The sequence below is a fragment of the Stylophora pistillata genome, chromosome 4 (assembly GCF_964205215.1).
Source record: "Stylophora pistillata chromosome 4, jaStyPist1.2, whole genome shotgun sequence".
In the NCBI taxonomy this organism is placed as follows: domain Eukaryota; kingdom Metazoa; phylum Cnidaria; class Anthozoa; order Scleractinia; family Pocilloporidae; genus Stylophora; species Stylophora pistillata.
The window spans coordinates 5,741,071-5,759,631 of record NC_142522.1 but is presented as its reverse complement, the minus strand read 5'-3'; the positions used below and the strand labels follow the sequence as shown (position 1 = coordinate 5,759,631).

At 38.7% G+C, this 18,561-nt stretch overlaps 2 protein-coding genes across 3 annotated transcripts in view; both read left to right on the top strand.

The window, feature by feature from the left end:
* The window catches only part of LOC148732140 (MAM and LDL-receptor class A domain-containing protein 1-like), a 57,838-nt gene extending 51,800 nt beyond the window's left edge, over window positions 1-6,038 (top strand). The window contains 9 exon segments of the mRNA XM_088756411.1: window positions 28-99; window positions 256-327; window positions 920-1,965; window positions 3,027-3,235; window positions 3,732-3,903; window positions 4,435-4,495; window positions 5,035-5,227; window positions 5,318-5,497; window positions 5,717-6,038. Of these exon segments, the coding sequence (XP_088612537.1) occupies window positions 28-99; window positions 256-327; window positions 920-1,965; window positions 3,027-3,235; window positions 3,732-3,903; window positions 4,435-4,495; window positions 5,035-5,227; window positions 5,318-5,497; window positions 5,717-5,839 (2,128 nt within the window). The 3' untranslated portion in view covers window positions 5,840-6,038.
* An 8,150-nt stretch (window positions 6,039-14,188) lies between these two features.
* On the top strand, window positions 14,189-18,537 carry LOC148732139 (fucolectin-1-like). Of its 2 annotated transcripts, XM_088756388.1 has the most exons (5): window positions 14,189-14,484; window positions 14,991-15,053; window positions 17,306-17,602; window positions 17,861-17,970; window positions 18,254-18,537. In XM_088756388.1, exons 3-5 carry the CDS (start codon window positions 17,386-17,388, stop codon window positions 18,521-18,523), a joined length of 597 nt encoding a protein of 198 aa, XP_088612514.1. In that variant the 5' UTR covers window positions 14,189-14,484; window positions 14,991-15,053; window positions 17,306-17,385; the 3' UTR covers window positions 18,524-18,537. The 2 variants fall into 2 exon arrangements, with proteins under 2 accessions (XP_088612514.1, XP_088612515.1); XM_088756389.1 differs by lacking the exons at window positions 14,189-14,484; window positions 14,991-15,053 and having other exon boundaries at window positions 16,460-17,602.
* The last annotated feature ends 24 nt before the right edge of the window (window positions 18,538-18,561 follow it).

Genomic DNA, 18,561 nt, shown 5'->3' with positions numbered 1-18,561 from the left:
TCATCCGTATTCCGCTTTTTTCCTCAGAGACTTGAGTAGGAACGAGCTAACAACAGTGACAAAGGGAACTTTCAAAGGACTCAAATCACTGGAATATTTGTGAGTAGAGCGTTTGTTGATCGCTATACTTCGATAACAAAAACTTAAGTAAAAAAATTCCTAGGTGGCAAGCATGACAGCTGTCTTAAATCAAATCTTAGATTTAAAAAATAACAGTTTGTCACTTCGTCAATTATTTTTTATCCATTGCTACAGGTATCTAAACAATAACAAGCTATCTGGTGTACCTTCCGATGCATTTAGTGAACTAGCAAACTTGAAGTATTTGTGAGTATCTATCAATGAACATTCTACGCTTGTTGGCCTTCGAAAGGGTTCTATTTCATGAAGCGCTTTCCAATTTCGCCCAATCAGATTTAGAAGTATCATATTAGGTCGTTTTTGAACTTCCTGAAGAAACAAAATTTTGCCCCAAATAATAAAAACAAGTAACCGTATGTTTCGTCGTAAGGTTAAAAATTATCATCACTTGAATAAACGTAAGTGATATTACTCCTTACTTTTACCAGTCTCCCTCGCAGCCGTTTTTAGTCTCGTCACACAACGCTTCTCCCCACAAACCGTTTGTGGGGAGGAGCGTTGCGTGACGAGACTGAAAACGGCTGCGAGGGAGACTATACTTTTACACGCCCATACAAAACTATACGAACACAAGTCAACCGGCATTAAATAAAGAAAATTATGGCGCATTTCATTGGTTGAGAGGGTGTACGGATTAATCGGAACCAATCAATAAGCAACGAAAAGCAAAACAAGGGCATTCCCTTACAACTTTTGACATTTAGATAAAAACTTCCCCAAGGGAGGAGGGAGGTAAAACTGTCAATCGTGCCTATCATGAGATACTTCTTTTATACAGGAAACTCGACCGATTTATTTTCTGCTGCTACGCCATAAAGTCAATCGAAGGAGTTGACTGCGATTCTCCAATCAACGAGTTTTCGAGCTGCGACGACCTCATGAAAAACGAAACTGTTCAGGTCTGCATCTGGATTCTGGGAATACTTGCGCTCCTTGGCAACGTCCTCGTCATAATATGGCGTGCCGTTGATAAAGAAGAAAGCAGGGTTCAGTCTTGTCTGCTGACCAATCTGGCCGTAGCTGATCTGTTTATGGGCGTGTATCTATTAACGATCGCCATCATGGACGCAAGATGGCGAGGGGAATACTTTAAGCATGACATTAAATGGAGATCTAGCATCAGCTGTCAAGTCATTGGAGCTCTTTCGATGCTCTCTAGTGAAGTTTCTGTCCTGATTCTCACCATCATCACCATCGACCGACTTATCTGTATCGTCTTCCCATTCAAGTTCAAGCGCCTTACTTACAAAGCGGCCGTTTTCGCCTGCATGAGTGTATGGATGTTTGGCATAGTCATATCTGTGATTCCTATCACCGGAATAAATTACTTTTACGATAAAAGTGGGGATTTCGGTTTCTATGGTCGCTCTGCAGTCTGCCTTCCTCTTCAGCTTTCTGAGGGCACACCGGCTGGCTGGGAATACTCCGCGTCATTCTTTGTGGGCTTGAACTTCATTTCTTTCGCCTTTATCCTCGTGGCGTATATCTCAATATTTTGGACGGTAAAGCGTGCTGCACGTGCAGCGCGATCGACGAATTTCAAAAAGGAATCCGAGATGGCTAAGAGGCTTGCCTTCATCGTGATGACAGACTTCTGCTGCTGGATGCCCATCATAACAATCAGTGTTTTATCGCTAACTGGGAATTTTGAGGATCCAAACAAAATCGCCTACGTCTGGATTGCAGTGTTTGTTCTTCCTATCAACTCCTCCATAAATCCAATCCTGTACACTTTTTCCACCCAACGAGCAAGGCAAAGCTTAACCAAAAAGGGAAAAGATATCACTGGTATTATAATGAAGACATTGAACGAGCGAATGCCAGGTGAGAAATGATAATTATCGGTGAACTGAATGCATTTTCAACGTATCCCTAGATAATTCCAGCCACTGAATTGGAGGGGATGGGCGATGAATAAAGGAATAAGGAAAGCACCTTTTGTTCCTTATTTTTCTACTGGGACTTTTGGCCCCTGTTATTTTTGCACCCTCCCACCCCTTCCCCACCCTCTCCACCCAGAGCCTGACACAGTTGTTATCATCTTTGGAGTCCCTCTCGGAAATATTGGGGACCAGAAGCATGTAGAACGGGAGCACCGAGGAAACCGTCCATAATGATTTCGTGGGTGGCTAGATGCCTTTGGACCTCAACTTCGGTATAATTTTCGAGTTAAAATTGAGCACCCTTGCATTCCACAAAAAGACGTAAATGATTCACCGTCCTCAGACCACATAAATTTTGGCGATTTCATGTTGTTTTTAGCAGAGTATGGCCAATCATGGTTTGCTTGAGGTCCCTGCCAAGGTCTTGGGGGGCAGTAACCCACAAAAGGGTGAATCTCTAGAGGCGGATCCAGAACCCCCCCATCAGACCTGACGCTTACAACTTTGAGACTGAAATTCTTACATCGACAGGATCGTATATCATTTTTCAACTGGCTGATTTTTTTAATAAATTAATCCAAGTAAACGGTAAGCGGCCAAGGAATTATAACGTGCAACCGCGACTGGTGGAAGGGGGTGTGGGGTGTGGGGGAGAAGTAATTTGCCTCAAAGTAGTCCAACAGTCCTTTCTGAACCAAAGTTTGGATCACCCCAATCAAAAATTCCTGGATCCGCCCCTGATATCCCCTTTAAAGAATCTTTCAAAAGGGCACTTTGAAGAGAACTACTTCCAAGGAGTACGTTCGATATCTTATGGAAAAATACAAGTCAAGCAACGCATATTTTCTAAAACTGAAGATAAATCTCGAATGCAATCAAATTTGAGATATGAAAAACTTGTCTTAAACGAGGAATACTTCTTCAGTGCTGTGTGCGAGTAATTCCTTGTATATCTGTCGCAGACTAACGTGTAGTTGCATGATTTATTTTTATTCATCTAAGGTCGGAGGCAGGCAGTGGATTTGATAAAACCATCCCATGATGCCACCCTGATCGCCAATGTAATCGCTTTCCCTCGTCCCTTGCCTTCACCAGGACAGCATGAACGAGACAATAGTGAACACAATAGTGAGCACACGATGCACTCTAAACTGAAGCTGATTGAAGAAGTGAATATTCTACAAGACGACACCGCTGGAAAACCTACCATTGTAAGTGTGTAGAATAATGTTCACCAAAATAAAAAATCCTGATATCCTTGGGGAAAGATTTATGGAGCTATGCAAGTACATATGACATGCTACCTAAGGTGCGATCACTCTCAATGTTGCTCATCGGTCAGATGATATTACCAGTCTGTGGAAGGTCGAAGATTTTATCTCGGTTAGGATCTCAGACTTGGCTTTTACCTGAGTTAGTCACTGACTGTCTGAACAATTTGGCTGGGGAACTAGTGGTCAAAGCATGCATTGGACTGAACACCTACTGGAGAAGCTAAGTTCGAGCCCTGCCCAAGTCATTGCATCGTGTTCTTGGCCAGGACATTTGACGATCATGAGCAATTGATTTACACTTAGGAGTATAAATTATTACCAGAGAACCAACAGACTCACTCGACTTAAAGACTTGTTGGGTGGGAAGGGAGGGAAGGGAGGGCCATTAGGCTGGTATGGGTTTAACCTTCGCAATGAATCTTTGATGTTACAGGGTTATGCTGTAGCTTGGTCTGAGGGAGGAGACATTTCAAGCATGGTGTTATTGAAGTACTTTGCCACAGAGCACAAAGAAGACTGGATTCGAGAATTTGATGTGGCAAAGCGCCTGTGTAGTGAGAGAGAAGAATTTCCTTTTCTTCTCAGTTATCGTTGGCACTCTGCAGGTGAGTGAATGAAAGATCCTTTTGGTTTGTCCTCTGAACGGAATCATATACTACTAGGATGATTTGCCGTTAAACAGTTGAAAAAGTTAACGAGTATCGAAGTTGCCGAGGAATTGGAAACACTTTCCTACTGCTTTTAAGTGTTTTAATATCCTGCTGTAGAGACATGATTGATTGCTGCTAAATATATTCTTACATGAATATAAGGCAGTAGCACTTTGATCCCGGGTCTCCCTGGGGAATTTTGAAAATTAAATAGGAAACAAATAGTTTCCACGCGATCCAAAAAACATGCACTTAAAATGAATTCAAATTTTTTAAGAGCCAATTTTACCTTGCCGTTGTTGTCAACAAAATTTTTAAGTTAACAAAATATTTGAGCTTTTCAAATTAAGAAAGGTTTTTGTAGATATGCAGGCCGGGGTTCTTGAATAAGTGTGTCAAGTCATCTAGTATTTTAATTCAGTCACTCTGCTTTCTAATAATGAATTTCTTCTTTGCTCAAGCATTATTTCTATTTTTCCCTTGCAGCCCGTGACCATGATATTGATCACGGGAAAGTGAAGATCCGCGAGTTACAATCGAATAGTCTGTTAGTAACAGCTTTCATGTTAAAAGACAATTGAAAATTATCTTAGACTTTCATCGCAGAAATGTCAAAGGACTGAGAACATTTGAGCGAGGCCAAAAGATCAAGAAGTTCGAACAAAATTAGACTTAAATGGTTTGGTGCGTGTTAGACGCGTTAACGAAGCCATGATTGGCTTTAGTTTTGCATCTGATTGGTTGAGAAGGCGACGAGAGCTTTTAAGACCATCACAAGGCAAAGTAAGGCAAACCTGATGCAGTCTAAATTTTGAGCCCTGAAAAAGACATTCGAAACATGAAATGACCTGACCTGATCTAATAAATTGATCACCCTTTCGCGTTCACGTGGAACGAGACAAGGAGTTTCGCGCATCATGCGCGCATGGGTTTTCGTGGTCATTACAAGTCCCTTCCTGTTCAAACAACAACTATGCGTTTACTTTCCCACCATACTCGTAGGACAGTGAAAGAGGGAACACCAAGTAGTCTTAATTGGGCTTTTGTGTGTGATTATTTCCAAAATATATGTTCCTTTTGCTTCAGACTGATTTGCTATGATTTTGTGTCGACTTCAACATTGCAAGATGTTCTTAGCGACGAGGGAACTATCCTCAATTTTGATGCAGTTTGGGCTATAGCCTGTGACGTCATCAGCGCTATAGAAAGACTACAGGAACTTGGGATGGTGCATAACAACGTCACAACAAGCAACATTTTGATTGCTCATTGCTTAAGGGTAAATAAAATTTCCACTTTTTTTGCGAAATTGTATTGGATACTAAATAGAATCACTTGGTCAAAAGTACATACTATCGATTATTTTCAGCTTCCTCCGGTGAGAGCGGTCTTGGGAGGATTGTCTCGAGTGTCCAAGAACAATGAGCCTAGTTCGTTTACAAACTGGGTAGCTAATAAGCAGATTCGTCATGGCAACGATATTGAGCAGTTTGGACAGTTGATAGCCACCCTATTAGGACACTGTCATGGGTCCAATGAATACGTTCAGGTAGGGTTATTACTAGTGACAGCTTGATAACTAGCTGCTGATCAGGAAATGAGCCCACAATCCTCCCAGTAATGTCTGGTATTGGATGACAAGACATGGCCTGATTCAAAGCCATTAAATAGGCATGAAGAGAATGACCATTATATCGTGAATGTTTTCTGTTTCTTCAAAACGAAAGAGGTAGCTTTTCTCTCTTTACTAAATTTGACTTTTTTTCAGCTGCATGAAATCATGAACCAGTGTTTTGAGGAAACAGCCGAAAAGAGACCTAAAGCGTCTAACATCCGGGAGTTGCTGGAGGAGATTCAGCATTAAGTTGGAGTCCGGGAGACATATTTATAATTGGAAAAAGTTTGGCACAGCGTTGTTTTACTGGATACAACTCTTATCTCCAGATGGACAATTTTTGAATTATTTCATTGTAAACCCTATTTACTGACTCTACTGTATGTTCATTATTTCTAATAATTTCTTTCAACTTTGTAACTTTTTTTCGCAAGTATGGATGCGAGTACAATTAAAGATTATCCGTTCTCCATTATCCGCTGATTTTAATAAACTATCCATCTAATATTGAGTCCTTCTTTGCCATACACTCTATTAATGGGTCACTTACTCTTAACTAGCGTTTTAAGGACGACTGCGAAGGAGGCAACCGCCTAACTTTTATTACCAGTTCAAAAGCAATCATAGCCTGCGAGAAGGCTCGCATTAGCGCTGGGCCATGAGAGACAAAGCTCGTGAGATTCCATCAGGCTGGTGTGCAAGAGGTCTGTGTGGAGTCTTGGGCTGAAAATGGTGCAATCTCTGTGGACCTCTCGCGCGCTCACATCGCTCGCCGACTCGGAACGTGCGCCGGGCCTCACCACCCGTATGATAACGCCGACGAGAGCCTGCCCGCAGATTAACGTTCCCCATAACCCTCTTAAACATTTTGCAACAATGCGACACCACAGACGTAACTGGATAGATGGCCAGAGGTATTTCAATCTCGTCGTTGAGGTGTTGCGCGTGAGACATCAACACCCTTCCTTTTGTAAAAAATCTTGGCGTAAGACCAGTGCTCCCTGTCAGAATATCAGTGACGTCCAAGCCATTCTCTAATCGCCATCATGGTGGCAGGGGAGAAGTCCCAAGTGTCGTCGCAGCTTGGGTCGCTGGTATAAAGCTCGTGAGAAATGATTTTTTATAATCGCGAAATTAAATACCCGCGTTATTAAGCACCAAGAAAGTATTTAAGCACCAAAACAGTATATTATTCGCTGAAGGTCAGGGCTGCGGCAAAAAGTGAATCTGCAGAAGTTTGGGGACTATTGAAGTTTAGGGACAATTGAAAATCGGCTGCCAATAATAGGATCGGACCGGGTAAATTCTATCGTAGCACAACCAAATCCTCCGAAATCCTCACCTCTCCCCCTACCCTCCCCTCACCCCTCCCCTCCCTTCCCACCTCAGGTGATAAATAATGATCGGTATCTTAACGGTTTTGCACACGAACAGTCCGTCATTTGCAGAAATGAAAAGCTGGGAAAATGTTTGGACTGATGGTGTCAAGTTAATGTTTTTGTTGAAAGTACGATCGATATGTTTCCATTTTTCTGTTATATTTATTCCAAATCTGGAAGGAAATGAAGCCAAATTAGAGGTTCTCGTTTTCTGTAGGTGTCGAATTAAATCTGTCTTGAAAAATCTATCTTTTAGTGGTTTCGTGGTGTTTTTAATTATTCAAGAAAATTGAAATTGGCAAGTTTGTCTCTAGAACACAAAATGGAAATTCGCTATAAGCTATTAATTGTAACAGAAAATTTTCCCTCAAAAAACATGTTTTTTATCTCTGGTGAGTTCAGTCGACAAATTCGATACGTCTTTTGAATCATCATTTTTGAAAATATTAAACTGACTTTTGTTCTGTAGTTATTCTAATTTACTAGGCTTAAGATTATTTTTGTTTTGGGTTTTGAACCAATTCACAATGCGAAAACCAATTTGTGAAACAAAAAATATTACTCCTTTCCAGGTCATCGAATGCTTTCGATCCATGGATCTTATTAAAATATTATAAACTTTGCGGGGTTTCCTTCATCCGTGAGCCATTTTAGGGAAAAGAGGGCCGGCTTTTAACAACAACATCCGCTTTGCATAAACAGATGTCTTGCTTTCCTCTAAATATAGCATAAACAACAACAAAAAAAATAATAAAAATTTGCGACGTACAGTAAACAACATCATATGCCTTGTTGCTAAAACATAAGATCACTCGATCAGTAACGATTGATGTCATTTTCGCGTAAGACCTGAGAAATATACAAAGTCTTAAAACGCACGTGCAAAGCTGTCGTTTTGCTGATTAAAAGCCGTTTAAAAATTTATCATTTTTTTACTTCGTTGTTGTCTTTGCTTATTTTAAAGGCCCATAATTAAAATCTAAACATCCTATTTGAAGTATTTTTCCAATATAATACTGACTTGGCGCACCGTACGTTCTCAAGTCTTGTCGTAAAATAAGCCACCATCTTCCCTATAAGGTTTATCGTTAATCGAATAAGTAAAGTATCTTTTTCTCCTACCCTTACTGTATTTTAAGCAAGTCATTTTTTGCTTTTTTAGTATAGAATAATCATGATTATCGTGACGAAAGCACCCCCCTCCCCCAAAATTCAGTTTGATTACATTTTTTCTAGGTTGATTTTTAAATGTTGAGCTGATTCTTTGATTTGAAACTTTAATGTACTTTCAAATATAATTTGCATGGTTTAAACACAATCCATTTAGAAACAGATTTTACCTAATTGCCTGATCCTTTCGAAGTTGAGTAAATGCCACAATAAACCACAATACGATGTAGTATTAAAAAAAAATGACATTTCAACCATCAGTAACGAATTTTTGCAGATGAGAATCAATATGTTGCTTGCGTTTTATTCCCTTTTCCTCAATTTGTTTCAGGCGTCAACATACAAGTCTCTTCTTGTTCAAAAAACAACTACTGCGTTTACTTTCCCACCATACTCGTAGGACAGTGAAAGAAGGAACACAAAGTAGTCTTAACTGGGCTTGTTGTGTGTGATGATTTCCAAAATATATGCCCCCTTTTGCTTCAGATTGAAGTGCTACAATTTTGTGTCGAGTTCAACATTATAAGATTTTCTTAGCGACGAGGGAACTGTCCTTGATTTTGATGCGGTTTGTGCTATAGCCTGTGACGTCATCAGCGCTATAGAAAGACTACAGGAACTTGGGATGGTGCATAACAACGTCACAACAAGCAACATTTTGATTGCTCATTCCTTAAGGGTAAATGAACTTTCCATCTTTTTGCGAAATCGTATTAGATGCTAATTAGAATCACTCGGTCAAAAGTAAATGTTATCGATTATTTTCAGCTTCCTCCCGTGAGAGCGGTCTTGGGAGGATTGTCTCGCGTGTCCAAGAAGAGTAAGCCTAGTTCGTTTACAAACTGCATGGGGAGCTTATAAGCAGATTTGTCATGGCAACGATATTGAGCAGTTTGGACAGTTGATAGCCACCCTATTAGGACACTGTCATGGGTCCAGTGAATACGCCCAGGTAGGGTTATTACTAGTGACAGCTTGATAACCAGCTGCTGATCAGAAAATGAGCCCACGATCCTCTCGGTAATGTCTGGTATTAGATGGCAAGACATGGCCTGATTCAAAGCCATTAAATAGGCATGAAGAGAATGACCATTATATCGATAATGTTTTCTGTTTCTTCAAAACGAAAGACGTAGCTTTTCTCTCCTTACTAAATTTGACTTTTTTTCAGCTGCATGAAATCATGAACCTATGTTTTGAGGAAACAGCCGAAAACAGACCTAAGGCGTCTAACATCTGCGAGTTGCTGGACGAGATTCAGCATCGAGTTGAAGTCCGGGAGACATATTTATAAATGGAAAAAAGCTTGGCACAGTATTATTTTACTGAATGCAACTCTTATCTCTAGATGGACAATTTTTCAAGTATTTCATTGTAAACCGTATTTACTGACTCTACTGTGTGTTCATTAGATCAAAGCTGATTTTAATTAGCTATCCATCTAATATGGAGTCCTTCCTTGCCATGCACTCTAATATATAGATTTAGCCAAGCCTAAAAGCGGAGCTCCCAAGTTCGTAATATTAATGATGACATAAAAGATGGGCATTTGCCAAGACTCGCCTGAGTCACCCCTCCCTTACGTACGCTCGGTCAGTCACGTGACAACCAAAAAGGTTGATCATATTCCATGGGTATGGGACTCTGCACCACGTGGGAGCCCCGGTTTGCGCGATTCTGAAAATAAGCTTGCTATTCCGACTTGCCACGCACTAACTATTATAAACTATAGCGGTGCAGTCCTCTGGAACAGCCTACCCTCAGCGGCTAGGCAAGCAACATCTCTGGCTAATTTCCGACGATTGTTAATTAATTGCGACACGCATTCATGTAAAACAGGCTTTAATTTAATTTACCTTCTGTAATAGTTAGTAATATTTTAAATTAGACTAATATACATAGTTTATACATAGTATACATAGTTCTTCGTAACTAGTTGTAGCTTTCATATTAAACTGTTAATGCCTGATGTGTTTAACCGTGTTTAAATAAAGATGATGGTGATAATGATGATGATGGTGACGAGGGAACCATTCATTATTTTTATTGCATGGCGGGGGGGGGGGGGGAAAGAAGTTTGAGGACTATTGAAAATCGGCTGCCAATGATAGGGGATCACTCGAATATTGCAAAGCCCTATGGGGGAATCGATCAGGTAAATTTTATCGTAGCATAATCAAATCCTCCGAAATCCCCTCCTCACCCCTTTTCCTTCCCTCACCCTCCCCTCCCCTCCCCTCTCCTCCCCTCCCCCTCAGTTGACAGTCCGTCATTTGCACAAATGAAAAGCTAGGAAAATTTTTCGAGTGATGGTGTGAAGTTAATGTTTTTGTTGAAACTACGATCGATATGTTTCAATTTTTCTGTTATATTTATTCGAAGTCTGGAAGGAAATGAAGCCAAATTAGAGATTCCCGTTCCCTGTAGGCGTCGAATTAAATCTCTCTAGAAAAATCCATCTTTGAGTGGTTTCGTGGTATTTTTTAATTGTTCAAGAAAATTGAAATTAGCAAGTTATTCTTTGGAACACAAAATGGAAATTACGCTTTAAGCTATTAAGTGTAACTGAAAAATTTCCCCTGAAAACATGTTTGATCTGTGCTGAGTTCAGTCGACAAATTCGATACGTCTTTTGAATTATCACCGTTTGAAAATATTAAACTGACATTTGTTCTGTATGTAGTTATTCTACTCTACTAGGCTTATGATTATTTTTTTTTTTTAGGATTTGAGCCAATTCACTATGCGAAAACCAATGTGTGAAACAAAAAAACATTTGTTCCTTTCCTGGTCATCGAATACTCTCGATCCATGGATCTTATTAAAATATTATAAACTTTGGGTTTCCTTCATCCGTGAGCCGTTGTAGGGAAAAGAGGGCCGGCTTTTAACGACAACATCCGCTTTGCAGAAACAGATGTCTTGCTATCCTCTAAATATAGCAAAAAAAAAAGTTGTAAAAATTTGCGACATACAGCTTATACAACATCACCAATCCCGTAGCTCCATTTTCTGCCTTTAAAAGCACACACAACCCACAATTCCTCTATTCGCTCCGACCAAGGGCTAACGCTCGAAACGTCAGCTTTTGTAACCGTAACGGTGGCCAATTTACCACTTCAACTTTGTTGATATATTCAAATTATACAACATCATATGCCTTCTTGCTAAAACATAAGCTCACTCGATCTGGAAGGATTGATGTCATTTCCGCTTAAGACCTGAGAAATGTGCAAAGTATTAAAACGCACGTGCAAAGCCGTCGTTTTGCTGATTAAAAGTTTTAAACAATTTTTCATTTTTTACTTCGTTGTCGTCTTTGCTTCTTTTAAAGGCCTATAATTAAAATCTAAACATCCTATTACAATTCTTTTTCCGATATAATACTGACTTGGCGCACCATACGTTCTCAAGCCTTGTCGTAAAATCAGCCGCTATCTGCCCTATAAGGTTTAGCGTTAATCGAATAAGCTGTTAAGTGTCTTTTTTTTCTACTCCCTACTGTATTTTAAGCGAGTCCTTTTTTGCTTTTTAAGCACAGAATAATCATGATCTTATTGACAAAAGCACCCCCTCCCCCAAAATTTAGTTATATTCAATCTTTTCTTGGTTGATTTTTAAACATTGTGATGATTCTCTGATTTGAAACTTTAATGCACTTTCAAAAATAATTTGCACGATTTAAACACACTCCATTCAGAAACAGATTTTACATTTCGCCTGATCGTTTTGAAATTGGGTAAATGCCACAATAAACCACAATACGATATAGTATAAAAATTTGACATTTCAACCGTCAGTAACGAATTTTTACAGATGAGAAGCAGAATAGGATGCTTGCGTTTTATCCCTTTTCCACAAATTGTTTCAGGCGTCAATATACCAATTAATTGAATCCCTCTAGCGATCACTGCGTTTTCAGTTTTCCGCCGTGGGAGCTTGTTCTAGGCGACGAGGACGTGAAATCTGTACCCTTTTTTCACTAGCATGTGAATACAAAAGTTTTTGCTATCTAGCACATGCGATGGTAATAAAGTTGTAAGTCTCTAAATTTTATTTGCAAATCCACTCAGTTTAAACAAACAGAAGCATATTCAGTCAAAGTTGTTTTGCCTTCTTTTATTTCTTTCTTCTTTCTCTCTCTTTTAACTCGACAAAATTTGATTTTTCCTCTTGGTTGAGTTTTTCGATGTGGGGTATGAGCTTAAGGCAAAAATACGGCAAACGTACCGGTTCGGTTTTGACACCCGATTGTCAACTGCCGGATATGGACCTCAAGGTGTATCTCAGTCTACGGAAATATTTCACCGTATTTGTCATGATTTATTTTGTAACGTAAGTGATTTTGTTGAGTTGTTTATTACTGTTTAAGATCCCGCTTCTTGATTAATTACCCTCCTTCACTTTATCAAAAACTGTTTTATATCCCCATGCTAATTAATAAGTTGTCAGCTTGCCAGACGGCGCCTGCTGTCCTGTCAGTGAAATCCCTGTGACTGAGACTAAATGGTTTTCTTTATTATTAATGTTAAGAACCTGGAAGTCTCCTGTTTCTTCCACGCTACACCATTTCCCTCTGAAATACAACGTTCCAAGTCCACTTAAGCGTCATTTTTATTGTTTTTGACATAAAACAGTTCATTCTCTACAAGGAAAAAAAAAAAAAAAAAAAAAAAGGACATGAAGCAACTGATCCAATCATGAAGTCCTTCCGCAAATGAATTTTCACCGAAATTGCATAAAATGAGGCGGCAAATAAATTATATTATCAAACGTTTCTTGTTGCGAAAACTTGGTGGATAAAACGACTATTTGCATCATACAAAGAGAAAATGTGTAGTCGACTGAACAACCTTTCACCGCAGTTGTTGAATTATTCATGTCGCTGAGAGCTTAAACAATATTTTTGGTGCTTAGCCAATCAAATTCTTTGTTGACGTATACTTCGCGCACGTGGGTTAAAGGTGTGCGAGGATTGTTTTTTTTCTTGTAGCCGGTTTTCTGCAGCTTTTTTTTCCATCTTCCTGTGTCCGGGATATTTCTGAGGGTACCGGAAGTCTGATGAAATCAAACTCAGTCTGTTGCTCGTTCCTGTTTTGTGCAGGTGTGGTAGACAACAAACCAGTAATTATCCGTAAGTTTCGAATTTTTATTGACCGTGAAATTTACATAAGGAAATGTTCATTTCTAAGCGTCATGAAAACAATTAGACTAAATCTAAAATTGATTTTTGTTGGCGTGAAAACATTAAGATTTTCCTTGTGGTCGTTAAAGGTGAATTTTTTTTCTTCTCTCTTTTTTTTTTTTTTCCTTCATCTTCTTCTCGCGGGTTATTCTGTTTGAAACTGTAAGAAACTAATTTGTATTTCTCTTTTTTTTTTCTTTTCGTGACGAAAGTGTATACATGTTGATTAGAAATCGACATGAAATTGATTCTAATAAATTTAGGTCTATTGTGTTCGATGTCTGCTTGCTTTGTAAATTTAAGCTCAAGTCCAGGCGAATTAGGCGATAACGGCTAATTGGTTTCGAAGTGGTTTGAAGGGAATATTCGCTTTCGAAAAATGGCAGTCCGAGGGCGCCACCATAGGTCGATGTGCTTTATATTGATTGTCAGTGAAATAACAGACTTAGATGCAGTCGGATGCCTCAGAACAATAGTATTTTGTTTGGCACCGCTCCAAAGCAAAGCTCCCGAGAGTATTTTAAACAATACATCACACCCCTAAGAGTGTTGTTTTGTCACCATGGCGGAGAGAATAATTTAATTTCTACCCGCAAATACGTGTAAAATATTGCTGGGACACCACAGAAGAAACAAAATTGATCTGTTTCTGCGCGTTTTATTTTCTGTTTTTGGGAGGCCAAGTGCTCGCGTGGTGAGAATCGAAAGCGTATTGTCATCAAAAGTTCAAAGCTGTTTTTACAGCGCCTTTCCTGTTTGTGCTTGAATTTTATTTTTACTGCTGTCGATTATGTGATTCTGAGATTCTGTAAGTGCCTCATAATGGAAGGGATGCTGTGATCGAAGTAAAACAAATATTTAAGACTAAAGCGAAAAAAACACATTTCTTTTCTCAAGTGAAAATAAAAAAATATATTCAGGTCGCCGACCCATGGAGGTGCAGTATGACATTCCGTGTCAAGCGTGACAAGATAATGGGCTTGTCTGATTGGTCAGTTTTGTTGCTGATTGGTCGGACCGTGTGGTTCAGACCGCCCGACCCTTTTGTAGCTCGCATGTTTTTCAGTCGTTCCGTTTTAACTGCTGTAAAATCTTCATTTTTAGGGCGAAAAACGGAGCTATTACTGCAGACAAAACTTTAACGAATAGGACGAGTTGTCGGAATCAACAGATCGAAGTTTGACGAGGTTTGTACCGCGTTTTATAGTTTTTTATTATCTTCGTCTTGAACCATTTGGTATTTCAAGCATCTATGAATGTGTATGGCGTGAATTGTAAAATCCAGAAGACCTCAGGAAATTCATACTTTCTGTTGGAAGTCTTTTGAGGAATTATTCTTTAGAGTCATTTAAACATGTTGAACATTTTGTGAACGCATCTTGTTCAGTCTGAAAGCCAAAACTCGTAATTTTACACGAGTGATCGAAGAATATGTAATGTTATGATTGACAAACATAGCTGCACGATTTGAATTTCTAATTTTGTCACATTCGGTAAAAGATTTGTAGATTGCTTATCACCCAAGCAAAACCAACGCTACATGCATAAAAAACTGTTTCGTGGTCGTAGCTTCTAATCGGAGTTGGTATTGTATGATTCCGCTAAAACGATTTACTGTTCAAACGCCAGGTACTCGTCGTTTAATTTAACTTTAGTCGCTCGGCGTAAAATTATGTATGTGTGATTTTTACAGATTAAAACGCTCGCAAAAGTTATACTTCTGAGGGAAATGATTGTAATGCTTTTCGTTTGACAGGTAAGATCAGTTGTTTGTCCATTTTATTTAGTTTTTTAGGTTGCCTTTTGAAACTTGAGCGTGGCCAAAATGGCTAAAAAAGGGTTTTAAAAAGTAATTTTTAACGTGAATGCATGCGAGAATTTCGTGATTGAGTTAAAAGCATTTTATATGTAGCGCAGTAATTTGTGGCTATTCGCAGAATGGACTACTTTTTTAAAATTTGCCGACAATTGATGAAGTTGATAAGTGATCAAGTTATTTGAAATGTGTTGATATTTTGTTTAGATATAAACTGGGGATAATTTGATACATTCGTTGTGTTCACAGGGAACCAAATTCACGAGATTTTTAGGTCGTCTGGTTGGATAAACTTAAAGTAAAAGTCGTCCATTTTTTATTTTGGAACTTGCTACTCCCTCACAAAGCCCTTTTCTCTGAGACGGAAATCTGCATAACATGTTGTTTTCTAAACTTCAGAATCATTCGGGCAAGAGCTTACGTAAGCAAACCATTTGATAAATGTAAATCCTTTAATAACTCCTCGTCCACGTCACAGGGCCTTATTGCTTGCTTCAAAACGTGTTTGGTATGTTCGAAATACTACTTTAATCGAGTAATTAGAGGATTTGGTATTAGTAAGATGATATTTGCCGCTCTATTCTGGCGACGACCGCTAATTCGTTACATGAATTTTTACGGTGCCCGTTTGGGTTATTTTATAGCCATTTTTGTCGACTGAAAATTTATCTTGCTAATTTAAGTTTAGCATATCTTGTCGAAGATAATCTATTTAAGTCACGAGGAGTTATCTCGAGTTTTGTATATTTTTGACAGTTCTATATTTGGTAGTTACGCTGTAAAAACAATGAAAAAAACGTAACGGGAATTTTGAGTTTTGCTGAAGCGTTTTAAAACATTGTGTGGTATTGTCCCTCCAGTTTGCCGCTCAGGTAAATCTTTTGTAACTTTTGTCCTCTGTTTTTGAACCACAGAGGTTGATTTGACTTTGTTACCCTTCATTTATTTGAATAGTTGGTGAAAAACCTGTTGACCAATGAAATCATTCTCTTTGTCTCTTCAAAAAATAACCATTGTTTTTTTGTCCTTTAGCGCCTTTGTATTGTAACGCTAAATTATATTTGGACCAAAACTTGAGCTTTAAGAAATAGCTCACTTAAAAAGTGTTTGCAACCTTTGGTTTGTCACAGATGTCATTGATTTCATAGTTTGTGATGCACTTGCTAAAAACAAAAACTTCTTTTAACAGTCTGTGAATTTTGGAGAAGGAAGATAAAAAGACTGATGGCTCTTGATTGTGAAATGGAGCATGGCTTGCACAAGTGTATTTGTGAAGTGACTGGCAACAAATTTGCATTTACTTGGACCATAAATATTTAAAACGACATGTTTTCTTAAAGAGAATGACAAAACAGAATGAACAAAAAAAAAAAAGGAAAAAGATCACCAACTTTTTGCTTCATTTGCCTCATGAAGCTTTGTATTGTGAACAAATAATCCAAATATAAGAGTCTTCAATTTCTCGTGATCTTGAATTTTTTCTTTATTTGGCTAAAGATGTGTATTATGAGCAGATGATACCTACTGGTAACATTTGGCTGCATGGAAACAACAATATATCACATCTGGTACACAAAGATTGTCAATTTAAATATTTTGATTTCTTTCAGGTATGTTTATGAAGGAGTTTGATTTTGTGTTGCATGTGATTTAATAAAATCTCATTTTTGTTAATGCTTTTACTTCTACAAGGAACTTATATTCACATGTAATTTCTTCCTTTAATCTAAATACATCGTCAAGCAGAATGCAGGGATGAAGAACCAAAAAACGTCACTTTGTTTGATTTGATACCAGATTCTCAGAGTTGGAATTGTCAGAAATATATGGAAGAACAGTTTAGAGAAGTGATATTGAAATCTTTGGAGTGAAGGGCCAACCCTTACTTTTGACACTTTGAAGGGACATTGAGAAAATTCATGGTTATCAATTATGAGTCTTGATATATTGATACAAATCTTCCGTATGTATATTTTCCTCCCCCAAAAAAAAAAATTAAATATCTGGTAAATTAGTGAAATTATTTAGTGTAGCACTGATATTTGACAGTGTACATCTAGATCTTTCCGATTTCAAACTTCCTTTAAGTAGCATTTTATGATTCGAATGTGGTCCAAATTTCTTCCATTTCCATGGCGGTTGTTTCTCTATTCACACCCATAACGCACTTCCATGGAATTACGCTCAAATAGAATGCAGTCGAAAAGGTGGTGCACTAGCCAAGGTATCGCGGGAAGGCTTAAGATCTGCCTTATCTAACAAGTTGGAAGGAATGAAGCCAAAGCCGAACAACTTGCATATTGGTTTCTTGGCGCGAGACGACTGGGTTTGGATCGATGGAAACCCGTTGAACGCCTTCCTTTGGATGTGTGGATATCCGTCCCGTAACCATGGAGACCAGAGTTGTGCAGTTCTCTCAGCAATTTCGTCAAGAATCACGAATGAAGATTGCAAAACGTATAAGAATGCTTTGTGCTCCAAATGTGCTGGTATGTCCCATAGTCTATACGTCGTGTGAGATTATTTGGCATACAATAGCGAATTAGGTAGTTTTCATGTTGACTTTTCAAAAAAAATTCTATCGTAAAATACAACAAAACTCATTTAAACAGATTTATGATACAACTAAATACTTTCAAAAAACTTCTCACTCTTCAAAAAGTATTTTTCTTATGATTTACTGGTATCACCGAAGGAAAGCAGTAACTTCTCCATTGATTCTTTGATCTACCATTTTTTTCTCTCAGAAAATTCCTTATTGCGTCAAAATTTACTCCGAAGCTCGAGTGTTCTGATACCAAATGGCCCTTTTCTGGCTATTGACAGATCCTTTTCCACATGTTTTAGGTCAAAAAAGGTAAGAGATAATGTGATACAAGAGATAGCACTTACATTATAAACATCGCTAATTCGTTCATCAAAGCAAGTGAAATTACATGAACCTTTGATTGATGGTGACTCAGACAATCGTCTGTCCGTCCTTGTCCTGGCTCTATGTTTGTTTGTTTGTTTGTTTGTTCGAACACTTCACTGGTTTTTCGTTCCCCTCATTATTTATCCACTTCTCGTCGCTTTAGTTCGCGTTTGCTTCTCTGTTTAGAGTCATTTCATTGGTTTTCTCTGGCCCTCATTTCGAATAGGAGTCTAACCCTTGGTGGCAGGTGACCCTTGAAAAGCCCCTCTCCGTCGAATCTGTTGAGATCACCGAAAACCTGGACTGCTGTCGACGAGATAATGGAATTCTTAGCATCGACGTATCCACTGATGAAACCAGTTTACATCCATCTTGTACCAAGTTTGTGTCCTATGGAAAGTCGTGGGGTTACAAAGTACGCTGTTCTCCACCAGCGCGCGGACGTTACGTGACATTCAAGTTGATTGGTAGCAATGTCACACTAGTTCTTTGCTAGGTTGTGATTCGCACAGTTGGTAAGTTTCACCAGTTGCA